Source organism: Suillus fuscotomentosus (genome assembly GCF_016647785.1).
Source record: "Suillus fuscotomentosus strain FC203 chromosome Unknown F5891scaffold_13, whole genome shotgun sequence".
NCBI lineage: Eukaryota > Fungi > Basidiomycota > Agaricomycetes > Boletales > Suillaceae > Suillus > Suillus fuscotomentosus.
The window spans coordinates 556,001-569,299 of NW_024539525.1; the positions used below are offsets into that span (position 1 = coordinate 556,001).

The 13,299-nt window shown below is 49.6% G+C and overlaps 6 protein-coding genes across 6 annotated transcripts; 3 read left to right on the forward strand and 3 right to left on the reverse strand.

Annotated features, from left to right (window-relative positions):
- Window positions 1–50: 50 nt before the first annotated feature.
- F5891DRAFT_947610 (uncharacterized protein) lies at window positions 51–5,279 on the reverse strand (the record flags this gene model as incomplete). The annotated part of the gene is made up of 21 exons (XM_041374750.1): window positions 51–388; window positions 443–587; window positions 646–850; window positions 913–1,019; window positions 1,067–1,157; window positions 1,207–1,367; window positions 1,434–1,495; window positions 1,550–1,655; window positions 1,705–2,089; window positions 2,148–2,332; window positions 2,992–3,146; window positions 3,231–3,375; window positions 3,489–3,630; window positions 3,683–3,789; window positions 3,848–3,938; window positions 3,998–4,178; window positions 4,235–4,288; window positions 4,338–4,450; window positions 4,499–4,879; window positions 4,929–5,090; window positions 5,146–5,279. The coding sequence occupies 21 exons, from the start codon at window positions 5,277–5,279 to the stop codon at window positions 51–53; spliced, it is 3,450 nt and encodes a 1,149-aa protein (XP_041228981.1).
- Window positions 5,280–6,493: 1,214 nt separating this feature from the next.
- Window positions 6,494–7,916, forward strand: F5891DRAFT_947664 (uncharacterized protein; the record flags this gene model as incomplete). The annotated part of the gene is made up of 2 exons (XM_041374752.1): window positions 6,494–7,352; window positions 7,405–7,916. The coding sequence occupies 2 exons, from the start codon at window positions 6,494–6,496 to the stop codon at window positions 7,914–7,916; spliced, it is 1,371 nt and encodes a 456-aa protein (XP_041228982.1).
- Window positions 7,917–8,067: 151 nt separating this feature from the next.
- Window positions 8,068–9,519, forward strand: F5891DRAFT_977974 (uncharacterized protein; the record flags this gene model as incomplete). The annotated part of the gene is made up of 7 exons (XM_041376748.1): window positions 8,068–8,185; window positions 8,283–8,533; window positions 8,578–8,743; window positions 8,798–9,054; window positions 9,105–9,282; window positions 9,339–9,452; window positions 9,497–9,519. The coding sequence occupies 7 exons, from the start codon at window positions 8,068–8,070 to the stop codon at window positions 9,517–9,519; spliced, it is 1,107 nt and encodes a 368-aa protein (XP_041228983.1).
- A 614-nt stretch (window positions 9,520–10,133) lies between these two features.
- F5891DRAFT_947627 (uncharacterized protein) lies at window positions 10,134–10,945 on the reverse strand (the record flags this gene model as incomplete). The annotated part of the gene is made up of 2 exons (XM_041374751.1): window positions 10,134–10,624; window positions 10,678–10,945. The coding sequence occupies 2 exons, from the start codon at window positions 10,943–10,945 to the stop codon at window positions 10,134–10,136; spliced, it is 759 nt and encodes a 252-aa protein (XP_041228984.1).
- A 552-nt stretch (window positions 10,946–11,497) lies between these two features.
- F5891DRAFT_1019255 (uncharacterized protein) lies at window positions 11,498–12,395 on the forward strand. The gene is made up of 3 exons (XM_041361079.1): window positions 11,498–12,167; window positions 12,233–12,256; window positions 12,337–12,395. Exon 1 carries the CDS (start codon window positions 11,737–11,739, stop codon window positions 11,962–11,964), a length of 228 nt encoding a protein of 75 aa, XP_041228985.1. The 5' UTR covers window positions 11,498–11,736; the 3' UTR covers window positions 11,965–12,167; window positions 12,233–12,256; window positions 12,337–12,395.
- Window positions 12,333–13,204, reverse strand: F5891DRAFT_1185553 (uncharacterized protein; the record flags this gene model as incomplete). Its single annotated transcript, XM_041366563.1, has 2 exons — window positions 12,333–12,814; window positions 12,868–13,204. The coding sequence occupies 2 exons, from the start codon at window positions 13,202–13,204 to the stop codon at window positions 12,333–12,335; spliced, it is 819 nt and encodes a 272-aa protein (XP_041228986.1).
- Between the last annotated feature and the right edge of the window lie 95 nt (window positions 13,205–13,299).

The following is a 13,299-nucleotide window of genomic DNA, read 5'->3' on the forward strand; positions in this document are numbered from 1 at the left end:
GTGCGATTCAAGATGAGGTGAATACCTCGTTGGATAGCTTGCAGCACTGACTAGGCTGCTTCGACCACTTGGTCGAATACGACAGCGGCTGGTGACCTATCCAATATCCGTGCATTAGTGTCATAAGTCAAAGGAGTGCGTTCCTTACCTTCGTTCAATCCCCTAAACATTGCACGTGCATCAATATCACACCTTGGCGCAAGATCACGAGAGTCACTTACGTCCTCTTTCCAACAAAGTTGCGCCTGGAGTTCCGTCAGGCCAAACATGAGGATGATACTAAACTCTTGGCGATAGAACTGCAGCCCAGCATAACCCCGTCGTGGGCTGATGGTGCGTGCCACTTTCGAGGTGTCCGCATGGACATTGCACAAGGTTGAGAACATGCCTGAGCCCCATGAGGATCAGCGATGCGCGGCATTTGGAAAGTATTTACACGCACCTGGTTCTAAATCTGTCCATCGTGGACTGGGGCTGTCACCTCTGTAGCATATAACCTCCGTGGTAATCATATTGCATGCAGAACGGTCTACTACCTCCGTAATGAAGCTCTTGCTGAACTCCTTCGTCTCGGATACAGCAGTGCCCTGCAATGTGCGTATCAGTGATACTTCCTATGCATAACATGCGATAACAAGTCTTCACCTTAGTCAGAATGGCGCTGAATGCATTAGGCAGGACGGTCCTGCCTGATGGGCGTGGGACGGCCATACTGGCACGCAGCTTGTGTTGAGGATCGTTCCTGTCGAATTGTGTCGCACAGCGTGTACCATACGTGAACTTGGCGACACGTGCAGAGACACGATGATCTAGGAAAAACGCCACGGCGCCATCCGCGACCGCCTTAGCCCTACAGATAGTCCAGTTCACTGGTCACCTTGGTGAGCTTCCTTCTGGAAAAGGACTACGCACGTGTGGCTGTCAGGCCGACAAAAATCGAGCCCCAATGGTCTCAGATGGTTCTGTAGTTTCATGAAGAGCCAATCACTAGCTGCGAAACCACCGACGAGGAAAACGGTCTGAGGTTTATTCAGTTAAGTGGAACGGGGAAAGGAAAGGATCTAACGCTGATAGTTCGGGCTGCAGCATGGCGCTGCTCCTCGATAGCTTCGATTATAGCCGCTGCAGACGGCTCAAATAACGCTGCTACATCGGACCTGAGGGCAAATGAGGATATTTGGATCGATAGGCAATTGGTATCCTGACCCCATTAACTTCAACTGCCCAGATCTGATGTTGAAATTAGGGTCCTTGTCCCTAATCGTACCAAATTTGATGTATGCCGGGTCGTCCTCGTTGCTAAATCGTTGCTTTGTTGTTGAGTCGAAAATGGTAGCCATATGAGAAATCATATCTTCGCTTCCGTACTGTGATGATCCACGGAGTTTCTCTGCAGCCCATAAGCAAATATACACACTTCAGGACAACCCTACAAGAATACCTCGGAGCATTGCCTTGGCCCTACGGCTCACGAAGATGGATCCTTGTAAGCGACCTAGGAAATTTTGTTAGAATGATCAACATGACTAGCTGTGTTAATCAGACTTACACTCTGCAGGTGCGATCTCCTCGAAGGATGGTAATGTTGTCATATGATATGCACTGACATCGATCGTTCCTCCACCAGCGTCGACAATAATCACGCCCTGGTCGCCCTGAAAATTCCGGTAAGCTCTTGCCTAGATAGCCCATCTCAAGTCTCACCTGAAACCCGTCGGCAGCGAGACCACTACCAAGGCAATAGTGAAGACTCGCCTCGCCCTCTGTGACGAGGTGGATTCTTGTCCGGCCTTCTGGCGTATCGGGTACAAGCCCCGCCATGATCGCTGCATTGCGGATCTGCGTCTGCTGCGGCCCCTCCCATCCATTTGGGTGGCTAAGCACAAACTCGATTGTGTGCTCAACAGAGCGTAGCATGTCTGCGCCGTTTGAATGCGACTCCTCGATGTACTTCCTAGCGCACTGATACAGGTAGTGCATGAAGTCAGCGAGGACTTGGACGGCAGTCTTGTTCTGCGGGAGGGCTGGGATGTCTTGGTCTGTGACATGAGAGGATGCCATGGTTCTAGGACGAAGATGAAGCTTCCACCTTTGTGCGAATGAAGGTTAGTAAACTGTGCCAGGACTGGTGGATTGTGAAAACCAACCATTCCAGCTTCACCCATCCGTCATCTTCAATTTTCTCTTCGATATATTCTTGTGTTGCTTCGGCTCCTACGGCGCACACAGTGCCATCTGGGTCGTAGCATATGATGGACGGTATTTTACAATCCCCTCCGACGTTTTCTTGGGATGGGAATCTATGTCCGAGTAAGTAACTAATGGTGCAACCCTTGAAGAAGTTATCGCACCTATTTACGCCTTGGATGACAGGAACTTGCCCAGGATCGAGGAAGCAGTAAGAGACACCACTGAATGTCGTCCCGACATCAAACGCGAAAACAAGTTTGCGACATGAGCCAGTAAATTCTTGTCGAGGTGGCATGTTTTAGTTGCGTAAGATACGGCGGATAGGTCACATCTATTATAAACAATCCTCGATGAGGTACACGAGGCGGCGTGACCCTCGTTCCCTCGTCAATGAATGAACACATGTTTTGTGGCATGTATGATGGATTCAAGGTTTGATCAGCGCCCTCTGTAGGCACACAGGAGATGGAGAACTTCTAGTATAACCCTCGTGAATCTCGTATATCACATTGTGCAAAAGGTGAAATAAATGACATGCTTGGCAATTCGAAAGCAAACCCATAGATAGGAGCGTACAATTACAACCTCGAGAAGCCACAGGATTCTGCGGACTCACTGCACAGCACGAAAGTGAGGTAACTCAACCGAACGATTAGGCTAGGCTTCTTCCTGCTCATCGTCATAAACTACTACTGCCGGAGTTCTGTGAATGGAAATCAGAACCATGAGAGGAAGATGTCACGATGTGAACTTACCGTATTTCCTCCCCCTGAAATGCACAGGTTAAGCTAGTGATATCACCAGAAAACCGATGTGACTTACCCCATCTTCCCAGCCGATCACAGCCTTCAACTCTGTCAACCCGAAGAGAAGAATGACTTTGACCTCCATCGCATAATACGTGGAGCCTTCGGCAGAGCGCTTGAGTGTTAGTTTCTCGGCAATTTTCGATGTGTCTGCGTGGACGGTGCATAACGTGGAGAATAAGCCTAGCTCATCCGATAAACATCAGTGTGATTGGTAACAATGTGTGCGACTACTTCGCTCCGTGTCCATCCAATCCGGTTTTGGGAGGAGGCCCCTGTACGACATGATGCCGACATCGACTTGGTTACATGCGGCCTGATTATACCGTCGGATAGCGAATGTCTCGCTGAACTCTTGCTGCTCAGAAACCCGTGTTCCCTGCCGTGCCTAAGCAACTGGTCTTCCAAAACAAGTCAAAAAAGAGCTACCTTGGTCAGTATGGATGAAAATGCACGAGGCAGAGCAAGAATTCCCGAGGCGCTTCGGAAAACATCCTTTTGCCTGGCGCGATGCTCCATATCGAATGGGTTAAATGGAACGCTACACTCTGTGCCGTATGTGAAACGGGCCACACGCGACGATACCAAATGATCGATGAAATATGACACAGCACCATCTGCAACAGCTTTATTGCTAGAGCGTCTGTAAGTGCACGCGAAGAGGCTTGTCAATTGTTGGCACTCACCAATGGTTGTCTGGTCGACTGAAGCTAATACTAAGCGACTGGAAGTACGCTTGCAACTTGGCGAACATCCAGTCGCTCGCAGCAAAGCCTCCGACGAAAAACACAAACTTCATGTGACACGCCGGTCAGCGCATTTTCCGATGAAGTACAGCAATGCCAACTTACTGTGATCGGAGTACCTGCAGCTTTTCTTTGGATTTCGAAAGCTTCTATGATGCTGCTGATCGAGGGCTCAAAGAGTTTTGCTACGTCTTGTCTTTTGAGTAGCAACACGTTAGATATAGAGGGTACGAAAGAGTAACCTACAAGACTTACCCGCTCAATTTAAGCTGACCGTTACGAATATCGCGCTGAGGATCTTTGTCGCGGACAGTACCGAACTTGATGTATGATGGGTCTTCCGGGTTGCGGAACCTAAGCTTGGTGGTACTGTCGAAGATGTCCGTCATTTGTTGGACTATATCTGGTGTACCGAAACGACTGCCGGATAGTTTTTCTGTCAAGTGAAATCAACAAGAGCGTAGCAGAGCTAACACGAGCATGCTGGCAAACCTTGAAGAAGATCATGAGCACGGCGAGTCACGAATACAGAACCCTGGAGTCGACCTAAGGAGTGGAGAGTGAGACATGGCTCCAACAATCGCATGTCACTTACATTCGGCCGCAGCAACCTCCTCGATCAGCGTCGGGGATAAATTCATCGAGTAAGCACTAAGATCGAGTGTCCCTCCTCCTGCATCGATAACGACAACGCCTTGACTAGCCGAGCTGTCATCATCTTCGCCCTCTTCAGGTGCAAGTATCGGTGTCTTCGACAATGCATCCGAGGCCAGGATATTAGCGACACAGTAATGCAAACTCGCTTCTCCTTCGGTCAGCAAATGGACACGTGCCATGCCGTCTTCTGTGCTGGGAATGAGACCGCCAAGGACGGCAGCTAGCCTGATCTGCTTCTGCTGCGGGCCCTCCCAGCCGTTTGGATGTGTGAGGACAAATTCGATGCGGTTCTCGAGTGACCGCCAAAGATTAGATCCGCTTGGATGAGTCTCCTCGATATAGCTGCGTGCACAACGAAAAAGGTATTGCATGAAGTCGCCAAGCACCTCGACGGCATTTTTGCCTCGCGGAAGTGGTGGGATATCGTCGTCGGTGATATGATTGGCAGCCAAATTCCTGGCCCGAAGGTGCAATTTCCACCTAAATGTTGAGCGTGGTCAATTAAGTAAATACGAAGTCCAGTATTCACAAAACAAACCATTCGAGTTTTATCCATCCATCTTCCTCGGCCCTTTCGATGATATGTTCCTGTCGTGCTTCAGCGCCGATGGCACGGGCAGTTCCGTTTGAATCGTAGTAGAGTATAGAGGGTATTTTCGAATTCCCTCCGCTGTGCTCTTGGGCTGGATATCTAATATTCGTGATGATCGGCAATAAAGCAAGTATGTTGTATTACGAAAACTGACCTGGTGACAGGCTCAATCTTTGGAACTTCTCCAGGATCAAGTATACAGTAGGAGATTGCACTGTATGTAGTGCCCACGTCGAAGGCGAGGACTAATTTGCGGACTGGTCCACGATAAGGCTGACGGGGAAGCATTTCTTGCGTAACTGGATGGATGTCGTGCGTTGCTCACATCGTCTTATACCTCATGGCAGAGGCCACATGGATACTTATCTGTTCACGACTTTCACCATCTCACCTACAACGTTTAACGGATGATAATCTAATATAGGGGTAGCAGGGCGTACTGTTCGTGCCCGTCTTGAGGTCTGATTTAGCCCGGCTAAATCCTGATATGGGAAGTTCCTGAGTGTTCTAGATAGAAATAATGTGAGACCAAAAAATGAACGGACATCGATGGATGCCTCGAGGCCACCCCACAAACCTAAGCAGATGCATCGATGGGTGCTTCAGTCACGATGCACAAGCTGCTTACGCCCCGTTCTGGTAATGAATATAGCGTCTTCTGTATGGAATTCATCAGTGAAAAATTCCACGAATTGATGGGCTTACTGCGGTGTTTGATATCACAGAATTGTATTTCGTTTCAGCTGCTGGCGCTCCGGCGTCCCTAAAATTCGTTGTGTTTGCATGTTCCTTACCGGGAACTTCCAGCACGCGTGACCACACCATGAGTATGCGGTGTTATGCAAGGCCCGTCACTTGTTCCTTTTCGCTAGCCATATTCTTCCACCATTCGTCCATTTTCTGGTCTAGTTCGGCGTCAGCCTATTACGCTGCTATAATGAATATGACAACCAAGGTTCCACCCACGCAGGCGGTATTTTACGAGTAGGCGGAGACACGTTTTACATGACACCGCAACCGTACCAAATCAAGATCTGACGAAGGACGGCCATATCACAAGACCATATCAGCGGTGTATAATGGACGTAATACACCCAGATTATCATACGCCACGAATAATGCCGTCTAAATTAGTGCATAACACACTGCGGCCCAAGGGGGTGCTAGTAGCAGCATGCTACTGTGACAAAATATGACTGACCACAGCATAACTAAGGGATTGATGTGAAGACAAAATGACTACCGACACGCCTACATGCGGTCCGCAGTGTGATCTGCGAGGCGAGTTGGAACGCTACCGCAGCGTGCCTCCGATGCCGCCTTAATGGACGTCACGAGGCAGGAATGAACATGCTTCTACCACATGGCATAGCCCTTCAATATGTAGTGAACGTTTGTCACTTGCGACCAATATTACCATGAACCTGCCAACCTACGGGTTCTTACCATCTAAAGGCTTCACTGTGCCCATTACCCTTGTCAGCGCTAGCTTCCCTTTCCTCATGTGTTGGTGGTTACGCCGACCTCGCGCGTTCTTTGTTTGGCTGAAATCTCTGCGTTTCTTCCGCGACACTAAGACGGAAGAACGACTGCTTGAGTGGAAGAAGAAATGGGAGGAAGAAGAGAAGAAGCGCATATCACTAGAGGACAGGCTGAAGAAACTTGAGCTGGAACATCAAGTTTCAGCCCAAGACAAGGGCAGCCTGAAAACGGAAAATAACCGGCTTACGACCATCCTGAAAAAAGCCAGCAAGGAGGCCGATGACATTCAGGCCAGGTTACTACAAGAGCAAAACGAGAGAGAAAAGGTCCAGCAAGAACGCTCCAAGTTTCAAGACGCCAATCAAAAGTTACAGCAAGATCTCAGTTCATACCAGCAGCAGTTATTGTTGCGAGAGAGCGAAAAGAAGGCTTTGAAAAACGAGCTGCAGGCCCTACAGATCAAGTTCAACGATCAAACCACACTTCTTAACGACCGTACACGGGAGCTACGGGGTGCACAGGCGTTCCTAAGCACAGCCGACACGCTCTCAGGAGCGGAAGTCATCAGACTGGTAGACGAACTCAACCAAGAGATCATGCAGACGGCAGCTTTCATCTCGGACTCCTTCGATTTCGCTCGCAAGCCTGAACACAGAGACGAGATCAAGGAAGCCAGTGCGCGAACCGGTGAACTGATTGGACCTGCCATGACGTCACTCCTGGGTACCGTGCAGCACGGGGAAGACCCTCTCTTGATCCAGATCGCACTACAGGCCGCCACAGTCGAGTTCTCTCGCTGGATCATAATGACCTGGGACTTTGACGGCTTACAGGCTGAGCAACCACTGGCGGAGATCTATGGTGACGTTCGGGAGACAGGTAAGGATCGATTTGTATCTAAAGAAGTGAACATACTGAAACGTCATGACAGAAAGCCAGGCAGTCAGCGGCCGATGGCGCGCTTTGACTCGATCCCATGCGCAGAAGGTGGCTCTGCAGGAGACGGACGTGCACTCAACAATGGTTGCACATATCAGCGACACCCTTGTGGTTGTGATGATTGCGGCTGGTTGCACCAAGAACTACGAAGATGTGTATCGCGACTTCACCATGAAGTTTGGCGAACGCGTGTCGAATATTGTCCGTATGGCAACAAGGCTTAACAGAGCCATGGGTGAGGAAGTCACATCGGCAGATCTCTGGCCTACCCATGCTGCGGCTGGAGAGAGGTTCGATACGGAATCGATGAAGGACTTTGACGAGGGGAGTGGGGCCCAATCCGGTGTGGTTTTGTGCACGACTGCGCTTGGTTTGCAGAGGTCAGAGAAGGTTGGAAACGGGGAAGGCGCAGAGAACAGGATGTTCACACTGGCGAAACCCAAGGTTGCGCTTGAAGCTATTGCAGATGGGATGGAGAGGGAGGCGGAGTTGTCGGGAGACTAATTTACTTCCAGGACTGTGTCACCACGTATCCTATTCGTTTGATTTTTGTCCGTCATTACTCTAAAGTATTCACGATCATTAACTATTTGATGCTTATTAACGCAGTGCGTGATGAAGCTTTTGATAAGCTTTTGACGTACTAACTTTACTAATGCCTATGGGATCCGACGAGCCATCCCAGTTCGAGGCAGTCATCTTCTCGCTCCACAAACGACTCGAGCATGTACGCGGTTCACTGCCTTCAATGACGATGCCAGCAATTGCGGCCAGTAAACTGTCAACTAGACAAAAGCCTTTGGTGGGAGAGTTCAGAAGGTTCAGAAGGTCGTGCTTATGAATCATTTCCTCTTTGTCTTTCATAATCAGTCAGTTCATCATTCATTGACCGCGACTTAGGGGAGACTACCACTCAGTACCGGATGGCAAGGAGTAAAACAGGACCCCCATACACAGATCGCAATGCGGAATATGTCGTCGTCACCACCCCGTGGGGGATGAATCGCATCCCCAGGAGTCGCGTCCCGGAGGACTTTAATAGGCTGGCAGCGTGGGTCCAGCTTATCCTCCAGGACAAAGATATAGATGCGAAAGTTGAATGCGTATTTGGTATGGGGACAGTGAGTGTACCAACCCGAGTCAGACTGCAATCTAATGACGGTAGAGAGATGAAGTCATTGTTCAACTTCCAAAGGGAACAGATATTCAGCCACTTCTTGGGGAACATAAGTTGGCGATTATTTCTAAGAGGTGGGATGGTAATCCAAACGATGATAGAGCATCCTGTTTCTTTGAATACAATTTTCGCAACAACGGTGACCCCAGTAATCGTGAGTTTAGGCGTCTTGGTTTTACTTTGTTGCACGCCTAATTCAGACCTTTAGATAACTGGGCAGAAGAATGTCCTCATGTTACTCCAAAGTTTGTACCTCCTGTAAAGTCGCCTTACCCGGAACCAGGCTGGGCTGAGCCCCCTCGTTCCATTCGCAGTCTTGTCCTTCCAATACCACCTAGACAACCAGCTACCCCAGAAGCTGAGCCAACACCAATTCCTGTTCCAACAACAATACCTGTCCCTGTATCTCAAGAAACGACACATCTACCTCATGTTCCTCCGCCCGCAGCACCTGCTAATATCATTGTAAGCTGTATGTGGTTAGACTTCGCTATCCCTTTGTTAAATATCTATAGTCTGCATTCAGACCTTACGAGCCCCCTACGCAGCACCCTGCTCACGGAATGTTCATCAACGAGGCAAATCAGCCAAGGAATCCTTCAGCGGAACGAGAAAGCAATCAGCCAACTCCAGCCGAAAGTGAACATGTTTCAGCCCAGAAATACATGAGAAAGCTAGATCCCTACCAGGAAGGTATGCTAACACCTCTTACACTCACACATCTATGGCGTGTGTAACATTCTTTGCAGAGGAAGACGCCCTGGCATTCTTGCAAACATGTCCACGAGATTCTCAAAGTGACTCCAAGCCCGTTAAACTTGAACACGTCAAAACAGAACCGTCTGGCATGGGCTTTGAACCTGGTAAGCGACCAGTGTTGGGACTGCTTCCTATCTATTTGACGCAGGCAGATTATCAGCCACCTCCTGAACTAATAGACGCGATCAACAGTTTATTACAGAAGCAGAGCGAGGAACAGAAAGCATCGAGCATGAACGCTGGACCCCCGCTAAGGCCTCGTACGTGAACCAGTCGTCGTGATATTGCGCAAAGCGTAATGTGATGCATTTAGCAACTTCTTACCGGCCATCTGCCGAGCTCATGAATCCAGATGACAACCAAATCCTGGAACAGAATCTCGACGAAAAGCCTTTCGCCAAGAACACCCCTAGGCAACTGCAAGACTCTCGCCAGAAGCCTTGTGCGTCATTACCAATCTTACTGGAGAGCCTACGTGACATTGCGTACCTTAGACTTTCGGCCATGTGAAATTAACGGTGCACATCAACAGAGCAAAGCCAGTGAAGACGAGCAGAAGCTGGTTCTGGACCTACCACGTGCGTTTTCGCCTCTCGTCCTCAAACATACTTTTAGACTTAAGTCCAGCACAAAACAAGAGGAAAAATATGGACAGAAGACATCCAGGTATGTGATACAGCTTCTACGAAACAAAAGCCAGGATGAACAAGCATGTACAGCGACGAAAAAGATCAAGTTGGAAGAGGCATAGAATCTCACATTGTACTTTCGAATGAAACTACCAATTACCCATCCATACTATCAACCACTGTCTTCAACGCAACTTTCGGCTTCAGTAAGAGCTTGTTATCCCACTGTTTCTCTCCTGATGGGGCCAGCCTGGTCATCCGCCTCAGGCCGAGATCCGTCGTGCACAGCACCCGAACGCCACCAGTAGCCGGGTGTCCGTCTACGTATGCGTCCTCCATCTGCTCTGCAGAATATGTGGTCTCGGAAGGCACTGTGACCGTTCTCAAGTCGGCAGACGTGATCTCCTCCATCATGATTTTTTTAAGCTGCAAGGCTTGTTTGAAGAGGAGTACAATCTTGTCACTTAACTTTTGTTCTACTGATGCGCGAAGTATGTCTGGTGCTACGGAGCACCCCGCAACAAGCATGATGTTGGAGAAATGACCCGCAAGTTGTGGTGTAAACAATGCGATGAGCTGGCTCTCCTCGTGATTGTGGACGTATGCACTCGTGAGCGCCCGCCACCTCCCCGAAATCGCTTGTGCCTCTGGAATACAAGTATCGTCATACACACTATTGTATGATGCTGTTCAGACTCACCACCACTTCGTATTCTTCTGTATGTGCTGGCGAGCATTTTGTTGAGATCGTTGTCAGCCAGGGTCCATGAGCTAATCACGAACTCGAGGAATTGGACGAAGCACGATTGGAACGTGATTTGGATGAGAAGGGGATCATCTTTATGCTTCTTGGTGGCCAGATAATGCGCGAGTGACTGCCCAAATATTCCCGTGACCGCTGCATAGGCATCCTCATCTTTTACCCCACCCGACTCGAATGAAAATGTATCCACAATCGATTCCGCCATGTAGGCAGCACTCTGGAGTACCTCGGCATTAAGCCTCTGCAGCAGGGAAATGACGTCAGCTCCGGAGGAGGCGTCGGCTGTGGTCAGGAAGCTCTGTGCGCCTTTCAGCTCGAAGGTACGGTCGTTGAGGAGGGTGTGCAGCTGTGCCTTTTGCTCTGACATGGCCTTTAGTTGGTTCGTTGCAGCGTCTAGAGCGTGCCTTGTTGATGCGAGCACGGATTCGGTTTCTTGGACCTTGGCGTCGAGCGAGCGAGACATATTGGTAGATCCCTCCATCTCCTGTTGTAACCTATGATTTTCTGAAATTCTCTTGGTTAGCTCATCATGTAACCGTTGCTTTTCGGCCCTCGTTGTATGTAGGGCAGCCGTTATGTTCCGGGTTGTTTCTTCAGCATCTTTACGCTCGCCAGCCAACTTCTCGTTCTGCCTTTTATACATCGCAAGTTGTTTCTTCAACCGCTCAACCTCCAGGCTTTGATTGTCTCGCTCAATCACCTGAGAGCTCACGCTGCGTGTAACAGAAGATGGCGAGGCTGGGGGTCGCTGACAAGAATCATATGTTGTGTCATACGAACGCAAGCGCCTTGTGCTTCTAGATTCTTCAGCATCTTGCGATGCCGGAGGGACTTTGAGGTTGCGTAAAGAGGAGACGGCTGGAGATTCTGGGGGGCGGGACGAGCCTGCGCCCGCCTGTAGTGGAGCCCTGATATCATTCTCTAGTGCTCCAGCCTGTGGCGAAGCGCCTACTTCTTGTCTCACGGTCCGCTGGGTGGTTGGTGACAGTGAAACGTATGATGTGGTCCTTGTCCGTCGCGAGGATACTGTCTCGTCCATACGCTCTGTCGTGGTCCTTCTCCTGGCTCTCGCTTCTTCGGCTGTGGGGTACGGACGCATATTTTGGACCGGTGCTTCCTGCTCAATGCTTGCTCTCTCCCTCCCTGCTGTATCGTCTTGTGACCGGCGGCTATGACTCCCTGCGTATCTTGCTTCGGTTTGATAAGCTGCGTCCGTTTCAGTAGAATGACCTTGCGTCAGGTTACGCAAAACACTGTAAAATGGGTACATGCTCAAGGTTTGAAGCATTGGGTCGACCTGAGGCTTCAAAATGAATGGAGGACAGGTTGCTAGGTCTAACCCCGCGACCTAGATGATTGAAATATACACCTCTCACGGGCATGTGTTGTGCGCGTTTTCGAATATCGGTGAAATGATCGCTCAGAAAGTATGTCCGCTTGCGCCCGTAGTACATTCAATCAGGGGCCTTTTCTCACCCCATGATGAAAACAGATAAATACTTATTCGAAACACGAGGTAAGTACGTCACGATATACAGAAGATGTACACAAAATCACGTTCAACGTCCATGGAAACTTCGAAACACCCAATCTCAGTCGTCCAAGTTATCCACCACAGATTCCAGCGCGATCTTTGGCTTCAACAAAATCCTCACTCCCCCATTGGGTCCCTTGGAACGCTGCAACAACCCGATATCAGTGGGACACAGGACACGGTTGTTCGCAGTATTCTTGTCACGTTCACCGTCATCGTACCCATCGTCCATGCACATGGAATCAAACACTGTGGCTGGCTTGATTACCACGACATCAAGACCCCGGTCGATGCTATTGATGATAAGCTTATTGATGCGCATGCCAGACTTCGCAAGCAGCGAAATCTTCTCGCTGAACTTTTGCTTCAAAGCATCACAAAGCTGTAGCCGAGTGCCATCACAGCCCGCAACGAGCAAAATGTCAGCGAGCCCGGCTACGATTTTGGATGCGGCTGCGGAACAAAGTTGCGCATCATCGAATTGGAGATGCTTGGAGAGAATATGCGATAGTGCACTCCATGCTGTGGTGACCGTTTGGGCTGCATATGACTTTAGTAAATAGTTGCATTCGTGCGTTGGTTATATCGCTTACTAGTGTTACTCTGATCAGCTGCCCCAAGCCTTTCCTTGCCTCCACTAGCAATCCATGCAGTCGAGAGCCAACAGAGGTACCGAGTGATGTATGTCTGGAAAGCGATCTGGATGAGGATAGGATCCTCGCTATGACTCTTGGTGCCCAAGAAGTGGACGAGACTTGGGCCAATGGTCGCGCCCACTTGTTGAAATAGCGTCGTCTCTTCATCCTCGTTCCCCTTTCTGCTCTTAAACCCAAATGATTCTGCCATAGACTCAGCCATGATGGTGGCATCTTGATGGATATCGGAGTTCAGCTTCCGGACAGCGCTGACGACCTCGTTGCTTGAGGACATCATACTAGTGCTAAACATACCCCCAAGACGCTCTGGGATACAATTTGCTAGCAGCGCCCGAATGTTGTTGAATTCCTGCACAAGGGTTGTCGAGT